This window comes from Erpetoichthys calabaricus, chromosome 18, assembly GCF_900747795.2.
Source record: "Erpetoichthys calabaricus chromosome 18, fErpCal1.3, whole genome shotgun sequence".
Taxonomy (NCBI): Eukaryota; Metazoa; Chordata; class Cladistia; order Polypteriformes; family Polypteridae; genus Erpetoichthys; species Erpetoichthys calabaricus.
Genome location: NC_041411.2, coordinates 87,864,827 through 87,875,025, shown reverse-complemented (window position 1 = coordinate 87,875,025; position 10,199 = coordinate 87,864,827). Strand labels below are relative to the sequence as shown.

General features: G+C 37.9%; 1 protein-coding gene across 1 annotated transcript in view; it reads right to left on the bottom strand.

The window, feature by feature from the left end:
- Window positions 1–2,502: 2,502 nt before the first annotated feature.
- The window catches only part of LOC114668648 (NUAK family SNF1-like kinase 1), a 126,112-nt gene continuing 118,415 nt past the window's right edge, over window positions 2,503–10,199 (bottom strand). Inside the window, exons 6-7 of the mRNA XM_028824521.2 lie at window positions 6,399–6,531; window positions 2,503–5,823 (exon numbers count right to left, since the gene is read on the bottom strand). Coding sequence (XP_028680354.1) covers window positions 4,763–5,823; window positions 6,399–6,531 — 1,194 coding nt within the window. The 3' untranslated portion in view covers window positions 2,503–4,762. The remainder of the gene's footprint in view (window positions 5,824–6,398; window positions 6,532–10,199) is intronic.

Sequence of the window (10,199 nt, the reverse complement as noted above, 5' to 3'; positions counted from 1 at the left end):
GTGTGGGTAATGCCAATCAAAGATAATCTATTAAGGAGAGTGGTATGACAAATAGTATCAAAGGCCGCACTCAGGTCAAAGACGATGAGAATAGTAATTAAACCAGAGTCAGCAGCCATAAGGAGGTCATTAGTAATTTTAATAAGTGCTGTTTCTGTACTGTGGAGAGGACGAAAACCAGACTGAAACTCTTCATACAGATTATTTTGAGATAAGTGGGAGTGAAGTTGGATAGCTACTATTTTTTCAAGAATTTTGGAGATGAAGGGCAGATTAGAAATAGGGTGAAAATTACTGAAATCAGTAGGATTGGCACCAGGTTTTTTCAGTATTGGGGTTATTGCAGCAGTTTTAAAAGATGTAGGAACAGTACCAGTACTGAGAGAAGAGTGAATTATAGCAGAAATAAGAGGGACCAGAGAAGGGAGGCAGGCTTTAACCAAAACTGTGGGAAGGGGGTCCAGCTGACAAGTAGATGGCTTAAATTTGCAGATGAGATCTGAGATTTCTGAGAAGGTGGGAAGCCGGAAAGAGGAAAATGAGTGAATTAATGGGGATAGTTCAGAGGAAATACTGAGAGAATCTGGAGTGAGATGCTGATGTATCCTCTGGATTTTCTCATTAAAAAAAAGGACATAAGGGAATTACAAAAAGCAGTCGAGTAAAGGTGAGATGGTAAAAAATCTGGAGGTTGTTTAATATTATTAAGTAATGAAAACAATGACTTGGTCTTACCTTATTAGAAGAAATCAACTGAGTGTAATAGTTGGATTTGGTTTGAGCTACAGTATACAGTCCTTATAATAAAATACTTATTTTTATGCATCTCTTTATGGACAAAGAGTCCAGGCGTAAACCAGAGGGCAGAAAAGGAAAACGAAACAGGTGTGGTTTTTAAAGGAGCAAGTGAATTAAGAACACCATTGAGTCCAGTGTTGTAGTATGAAACCAGTTCAAGAGTGGATAAATTATAAAAGTCCATGTGGGAATCAATTCTAGAGGAAAGAAAATCCAAGTTAATATTCTTAATATTATGGAAAGATATGAGATGGGAACGTTTAGTAATAGTTTCGCATTAAATGAAGGGAGAAAATGATCAGTTATGGTGAGTTCATCTGCTGTAAGATCAAGAGGGACAACACCAGAACAGCAGATCAGGGCCAAGATATGTCCTTTAGAATGGGTGGGTATATCAGTATACTGCTGGTATCCAGAACTCTCAAGGCAAGATAAAAATCTGTAGTGAGAGCGATATTGATATTGTTCATATGTATATTAAAATACCCCAACAGAATTATGTTTGAAGAAATTGTAGATAAATGGGTAAGAAAGGTAGCAAGGTCCTTCAAAAAATCATTGTTCGATGTAGGGGGGCAGTAGACAATTGCAATGATGGTAGGAATAGGCCTGGACAATTGATACACAGTAGATTCAAAAGAACTAACAGCAGGAGCAGACAACGGCAGGACTTTCCACTTCTCGCGATAAATTATCGCAACACCTCCACCACGGCCAGGGGCACAGGGTTGACAAATGTAAACAAACCCTGGGCGGTGGATTCATTAAGTTGAGAAAAGTTTTGAGGTTGTTGCCATGTCTCAGTTAAACAGAGAAAGTCAAACTTACGGTCAATAAGGAGATCCTGAATGAGATGGCATGTTCTCCCCGTGTCTGCGTGGGTTTCCTCCGGGCGCTCCGGTTTCCTCCTACAGTCCAAAGACATGCAGGTTAGGTGGATTGGCGATTCTAAAATTGGCCCTAGTGTGTGCTTGGTGTGTGGGTGTGTTTGTGTGTGTCCTGCGGTGGGTTGGCACCCTGCTCGGGATTGTTTCCTGCCTTGTGCCATGTGTTGGCTGGGATTGGCTCCAGCAGAACCCCGTGACCCTGTGTTCGGATTCAGCGGGTTAGAAAATGGATGGATGGATGGATGGATGAATGAGATGGCCCTGACATCTCCAAACAAGTTGGGTAGAAAAAAAATACATACATTAAAATCTGTGAAACAACATTATGAAGCCCTTGCAGTGATCAGCAACACATTTTGCAACCTATTAGTGGACAATCCAGCATTTATATCTAACAGAAAAACTAATGGAAGTTCATCTTCCCCCCTTGAGTAGCTTGAAATGAGATGTTACAACATTGTTGTTTAATATGCCCAGCTTGTCGCTCTGCAAGCCCTGACAGCTTAGAAGAGGTTTCTGTAAGAGCTGGCATTCCATCTAAAGCTCCTGCATATACCTAAGTTGCAGTTTCAAGAGTAGTGTTATGCCCTTAGTGATTATCAGGCTAAATACAGGAATAAACACATTGATAGTTATTCTGATTCTTTTGAAGACTTCAGGGAAAAAAAAAATAAGCAAACATTAGTATCTGATATAAAATGCTAATGCTGTTTTAGTAAAATATAGAAATTACATTCTGCATTGCTCAATCACTTACAATAATAAGATGGTTAACTTCACATAAGGAGAAAAAAGTCAAAGTCTTTATAAAACAGCAGGCAGGTAAACGTTTTAATTGGTAGACGCAGTCATTTGTCAGTTTAATTCAGCAAAATGAAGATTACATAGCATGTCGCAAAACCGAGCGTGGTACATACTGTATGAGGTGAATCTGAAACCCGGAAAAGCACAGGCAAAAGAAAAACAGTATATACAGTAAATACATGTTGCATATACAGCTATTACTATCTCACTTTAATAAACCAGTAGGCTAGTTATTGTTTTGCTCTTGTAGTTAACAGACTAAATACACTTAATAATATGCTAAATACCAGGAGTGTGAGTGAGGGGGTCATGCATGTGACCGATTCCTCATTCAAAATTAGTTCCCGCCATGCACCAGATGAGGATTTGAGGATGTTATATTATGGCATGTAATGTAGAACAAAGCGGGTACCCATTTACAGTAAAACAGACCCGTCTCTTGGAGAGCTAATTCTCTCCTGTTTGGCTATGTTTGGCACCACAGTTACACCACAAAAATAGCGTAATAACTTCATAAACTAATTCCCTGTTTATATTTTAACTGGTTATTCAATATTTTAACTTTGAAAAATTATTTAACAGTAAATTTCTCATGCAAGATGACTTTAAGTCTATACATCAAAATGTGTACATAATTTAGTCAAAAAATAATTCTATGCCAACACATTAAAAGGACCGCAGTGTATTACAGCACAGAAGGCAACCAAGCACAGTGGACTTGGATCAAGTCCACTTTCTAACATCAATTCAGGTACTCTCCATGAAAGGTGAAGGAGCTGGACAATTCATAAAGACCTTTCAGTAGAGCCACCACTTATGTGATTGAAACAAGACAGTTATGGGGTTCTCTACCTCTACTGAGGATGCCTTTGAGTTCCTTTCTATTGGGTATATGTTGGGCATGGCCCTGTGAAGGAAACCCAAAGCCAGAGCAAAAACAGGAAAATAAGTTTGATCTCTTTCTCTCTTCAAACTGGTTTGTAAGTTCTTAAGAATTCTCACTACAGACAGGGAAGGCAGTCATCCTGTTACCACCTCAACTCAGCTAATGAAGAAGCCGACAGAAGGTAGGCGATTGTCTCAGTAATCGAGACACACACCTCATGTCTTTATTAAAAAGTCAAAGTTGAGAGATGGCTTTTGTTGTCTCAAACTAAACTAGAGAGAATTCATCTGTACCGTCTTTTAGTTGTCCTTATAGCAAAGACAGACAGCTTTGGTCACAAATCTTTGCACACCACTTCTATTTTTAAATTGTATCCTTATAGCAACTGAAACAAAATCATTCATAAACTCACTCCCCATTATAGGAAGGAGCTTGGCAGTGCAAAGGCACCCTCAAAGTAGAATTACTGCTTCCTCAGGTCAGGAAAAACACATTGAGGTGGTCAGGACATGTAGTTAGAATACTTGAAGTGTTCAAGTCACAGCCCACTGGGGGAATGAGCAGACACTGAACAGGTTGTACAGATTCTATCTGTCAGCTGGCCTGGGAATTCCTCATAAGGTATCAGAAGAAGTTGCCACGAATTAATCAGTCAGGTCAGCTCAGCTCAGCTCATCATACTGTCATTGTAACCCTCGTCAGGAGTTAAAGTGAATACGTGATGTTCTTAAATATTGTTTGGTACATGTTTGCAGTATTTATTCTGCATAGAAAACAGCATTGTCCTGATTTAACATTCCTGCACAACCCGGGTCATGATGCCATAATTCCCTTGTCTGTTTCCCCCTCTGTCTGTCTCTCGCTATTTATTCTGATTATGTTCAGCAAATTTCTTTATTAAATATTTGAGAATGCAGAAATATCATTACAATAAAGGTGTTATTAAATAAGAGTCTTAGGATCAATTATAGGTGATGCTTCATGCTATTGTTTCAGACGTCTTGCATGTCAGATGGGCCAGCAAATTCAGATAAGTGCTGATATCAATTAATTGATTTTTCTAGACTGGAAATGCTGTGCTGGCTTCAGCCCAGTGTGACTTTTGAATCACCGTTTGTATAGAAGGCCTCAAGAGAGCAGTCTGACCCACAGATTTCCACTCATCTCTAATGGAATAACCAAAAAAAAAAAGAGGTACATTCATTTATTATTGCCTTATTAAAACCTTTTTGTACCTAAACCACACTCTCAGAATTTAATTTTCTGTCCTTGATAAAATAAGACAATTCATTTTTTGTGTATTAGCTTAAAGTCCTTTAACAAATTGGGTGGAAAGTAGATAATTCAGTCCTGCAATGTTTCTTCAGTTAAAGCATCTGCTGCTGGGTCAGGAGGCACTGCTATAATTCTGCACATAATGTTTACCTCCTCCTGCTCTTATGTTTTGCTTGTCAGTTTCTTTCATTATAAAGTCTTTATTTTTCTCTCCTTTCATTTCACTGTCCTCTGGATCCTCCTCTGAACTATAAACAGTGTGTTTTCTCCTTTCCATAAAAAGCAGCCTCTTTGTTTCTGCAGTTGCTAAATCCAAAATATCAAAAGAATCTCCTGAAAGCAAACTGTCATCACTAATGACACTGGGTGGCCTGCTCTTTGCCCTCGTCTGTTGCTGGTTCCCACTGTACCCACCAGACAGAATCAGTTGCTTAAGAGATTCAGAGAGCTTCAGCGTGGAACGGTCATCCGGGAGGTCAAGGCTACATGAAAACTTGTCGTTACGTTTCAGAATCCCTTTCCTCCGAAGGACAACATCATTTGCAGTGTGACATTTCTCTCCATCTTGTTTTGATTCACATTTTCCTGAGTTGTCCAGGGAGTCTCCCCGTTCAGGTGAAGAAGAATACCCGGATTCTCGCTGGTAAAGTTTTTTGAGAATCCCTTTCTTTGGCATTTTTGCAGAAGGCTCAGAGGACAGAGCTCTGGAGTTAGACATGTGCACTGGATCATGAGGAAGATGCTCTTTGGCACAAAGCTGAGAAAGACAAGGCTGAAGAGAAGACGTTACAAAGGAGGCATCAAAACTGCTCTTGGTTTTTAGGATCCCTTTAGGTTTTATATTTAAACTTCGGGTAAAGGTCTCCTGCTGGGGCTGTGTTATGTCATTCTCCTTTTTTGACTTCTTCAAGCATGATGTTGCTTCTCCACTGCTTCTCGAGTGCAGTGAGAACTCAATATAATGTTGATCATCTGGAACATCTTTAGCCGTTGTCGTATTCTGCCAGTCAATGTATCTTGCAAGCAGAGGTGAGGGACAGTTTTGACTAGAAACACAGTCGCAAATTGACTTGTCATAGCCCCAGTTTACCCACCAGTGCTGTGAAATATCTTCTATTGTGGCTCGTTGCTCCACATTCACAGTCAACATCCAGTTGATCAGTCCATAAGCATCTGACAATCATAAGAAAAACATCTAATATTAACAAGCTGTGTCACGTAACAGCATGCTTTGAGAACAATGAAGACCATGCTGAAATGTTTCACTAATCTATTATACTGTAAATATTCTACAACTAGTCTACAACTGTCTGCAAAACATGTAACAGTTTACTTTTATTTTATGGGACATAATGTAATAGATTTTAAGCTCCAAAAGTCTGCTTTGATTCATTTTCTCATAAACAACTTTCATTTTTCTAAGTACATTTTATTTATAATAAATATATAAACTGTAGGTGCAGTTAAAATAATAGTGCAGCCTAAAATGAAGTGCCTTTTTAAAGATCATGTTCAATTCATTCAGTAGGGTAAGTGTTTTGTTTTTTTATTAGCTAGACATGGAAAGTAAAACAAGCTGTGATGTATTTTGTCCCAATTGACAGCAGGGCTACTTAAAGGGGAATTCCTATTATAATCAGGAATTCTATCAAAACGAGAGTCTAGTTGTCTTGAAAACCCGCTGCAACAGTGCTCTCACAGTTTACACATCTTAGATATACAGTGTTGTAAATGAAAAAAATCCAAACCTGAAGGTTGTTGTGGCTTTCTGTATTTGCCAGCGCTGATCTGTTCAGTTAAGTGTTTGTAGTTCCTGCTGTCAAAGGGCATGTTTCCATAAACCAGTGAATACAGCAGAACACCAAGGGCCCAGCAGTCTACCTGTATAAAATGTCATAGAGCAAGTTCAATATAGATTTTAAATAATTCATTTCCATCCTTGTATGCTACACAGAATTCACTTCTTCACAATGATTGGAGAAAGAGGTACTGTGTGTAATAAATAAGTGCTAGCATTTGTTTTTGGTTTGTCAACAAAAAGCCGTCAGCTGTTAAATCTGAAAAACTGACTTGTGTTTTTTACTAGGTGAAGTTATGTATTTTAATGCCTTGTTTAATATGGTGCCAGAGAGTGATGGCATGTTACATGTGGGTAAGACATGCACGTAAGAATTTTACTTTACCCTGTACACATAACAATACGACTGCTACTCTAATGAACTGAGCCCAAACAAAGAAATCTGGTCAATCGCTCATCTTCCTAAAAAGCACTTGCCATATAACCCGTTTAGACAAACTACAATTCAATGCAAATTAAGTAGAACACTCGTTATTATATTATATAACTCAAAGATGACAACAGTAATGAATTTTAGCCCACCATAATCAAAACACAAAACAAAACGCCACAATGCAAACAATCAAATATATAGCGAAAACGACCCATCTTCTCCTGAAGTTCACACCATAGACCAGATTTTAACCGTTCTATTTGGTTGGGTGGTAGATATGTTATAGGTGGCTGTTGTATAAAAAAGAAGTTGGATTTAAAGTCAGCCATTAAAATTAAACCTTGATGAGCTCACTCAAGGTCAACAATATGAATTTCCTACGTGATACAGAGCTGAAATCAGCGATTATCACCCCTGAATGTGATGCTATTCTTCACCTGCCAGATGGTCCGTGTGAAGCTCCAGTTTCATTTTTGGCCGTGACAACTTGATTCTATTATTTACCTATATGCACGTCCTCAGAGAGTGTATGTGCAAGCTTTGCAGCAGATGAGACTCTGACAGCCATACCACCCTTCACCTTGCAGAGCCAGACCAGGCCAGAGCTTTCATTGAGTGTTTTGGCCAGTGTTCTTTTAGATTTTACTGGAGCTCCCATTCATGAGAATCATTTCTGGATTGTTCTTTGTTTGTTTACAAGTTGGGGTAGAGTAGATTTTCAGATTAACAAATGAATTGGTTTAGTGACAGAACTTTTGCTGAAATTGTACCAGATCACAGTGGTGAAGAGAGAGTCAAGTCCACAGACAAAAACTTTTAGTTTACCAGTCAGTCTACAGCCACATCTTCACCAATGGGTTACAAGTAATAAGTAATGAAAAATGGGACTGGAAGCACAAGTGGCCAAAACGAGGTTCCTGTGCAGACAAGACAGTGTGAGGAACTCAACAATATGGTGGGACTTCAGAATTAAACTGGTGCCTTTTAAAACTAATAGTTTAAGCATATATTTTGGATGCTGGAGATCTATCCCATGTGGGGTGTAGAGGGTAGAGGCCAGTGTGAGAAGACACAGGGCAGACCAAGGATATGTAGAGGCATTATATCTTGAATTTTCTCGAAGCATTTTAAAATTTACTGGTAAGATTTGGAAGAGGTTGCTGGGGGCAGAATAGCTTGACTTGCCCATCTTAGCAAATTTCTATGAAATTCACAACTTCTTTCATGTCTACTGTGATTTAGTTTTCAGTTGGCCTTACAATAACATTTACTTATACAATCACCATGCAAACTCTTAAGAATCCAATGTTAAAAAAAAAAAAATAAAAAAAAGTCACTTTGACACATGGAATCAATACGCTAAACTATTTTTTTTTTTTTTTTACTTACAATGCAAAATATATATTTTTTTCTTTTTATGTGATGTACTGTCACCTTTCTCAGGTAATATTCTACCTTGTGCACCTTCCATGCACTAAAACAATCCTGAGGTGAAATCAGCTTCATGTAAAATTCTAAGGGGAGCCTTCCTTTGAGAAACAGAATGTCGGTTGCCTGCCACTGACCAGGAAACAGCTGCCAGCAACACTTCAATAAGTGGTAAAGGAAGGATGGCACTTTTGTGTGGCATTTTTTTCACCTCTTCATCTACTTTTTGATGTCCACATACAAAATCAGTTAGCAATCTTAAATCCTAAATTGATGGATGTTGTATTTGTAAATATATATAGTGCTCTTTCAACTGATATCTATGAAATTTGTGAATTTCAAAGGGGAAAAAGCCAAACTGCATTAAAAGCGTTAAGTGTTTTATGGAGGATCCTGAAGTACAGTAACTACTAGGTCTCCCGCTGTAATTTTTCACCATAAAATAACAGCTGCTAATGCTTTCCAAGGATTTAAAAGGATGTTTTATGGCTCAGCCCATTTCCACTTTGGCTCAAATTACAGGTAACCATGTCTAAATAATTTATATTAAGACTTATTTTCCCATAATGTACAGTATATACCTGCCTCTGAAGCCTGTAGCAGTCACATACAAAGGTTTCAAAAAAGTCAATATCTAGTAAACCTAATGCTCAATTACAAACAGAAGAAAGAAAATTTGTAATAGAACAAAATTGATTTTAGCGATTACACAAAATGTTGACAGGTTCGAATTTATTTCACTCTTACACATGTTTCTGTAACCTCAAAAAATAATCAATATGCGTGTACCCAGATGAAAATCTATGAACTTGAAATTGTCTTAACATGTATTTTATTTAGGCGTCTTTAATCTGACACCCATCCATCTGTTTTCTCAACTCGTCTTTTTCTGACAGGAAACGGCTCAGGTCAGGAGCCAACCATATGTAGGCCAAGTACACTTAAACACATACTGTAACCACAATGAGTCACACTGGGCCACTTTAAAGTTGGCCGTCCACCTAACAGTATGTCTTTCTACTATGAAAATCTAAGTCAACTGGCAGTGACTTGCTGTATGAATTATCTATCCCATTTACACTAAAACTGAAAATACAGCAAAACCTTTAAAGGATTTATTGTCAAAATAAATACTTTTAGCATAAAACAAAGCTGAAGCCAAAATGTTGATGCCATTCCCAGTCATGCACATCATGTTTAATAAGTTTTGAAAACCACAATGCCATCATATTACATTTTTGATATCAAAAATAATGTATTATTTACTGGAGAGTAAGTATGTAGTGTCTGGTATTGATCTCCCCAACAGTGTTGAGTGATACTGACACAAAACTCTACAAACTTCTAACCACCCTGGAACAAGAGCCATGCAGTTTATGACTGTGTAAAATATTAATGTACTCCAAACATGTAAAATATAAAATGAATTAAAAGAAAACAAATATGAAAAGATAACATCTATGTTCACATGTATTTGACATACACACAAGTAACTTAGAAAAATGGTTGGATGGATGCAAAAAATCACTCTATTATATAAAAAAAAAAAAACTTGGAAGGTTGGAAGGAGACGAGACGGATTTTGTCACAAAGACACTTTCACGTCCCGCAAGACGAGTCTTTGTGCCAAGAGATTTAACCACGCCTGGGGCCGGAAATAAAAGACAAAGAGTAGATGACAAAGTAGAACGTCGTAAAGAATTCAAAAATGTTGGCGCGGTACACATGCAGAGTAGGTTAGAGATAATGGAAGTATGAAAATTCGAAAGTCTCACAAAAAGGATAGGAAAGATCGCATTAGCGCAAACAAATGTAAATTATTACTCAGTGAAATAACGGAACAGTGAAAAGTGATCGAATATATTGTTCGGATTTAAACTTTAAGTCACA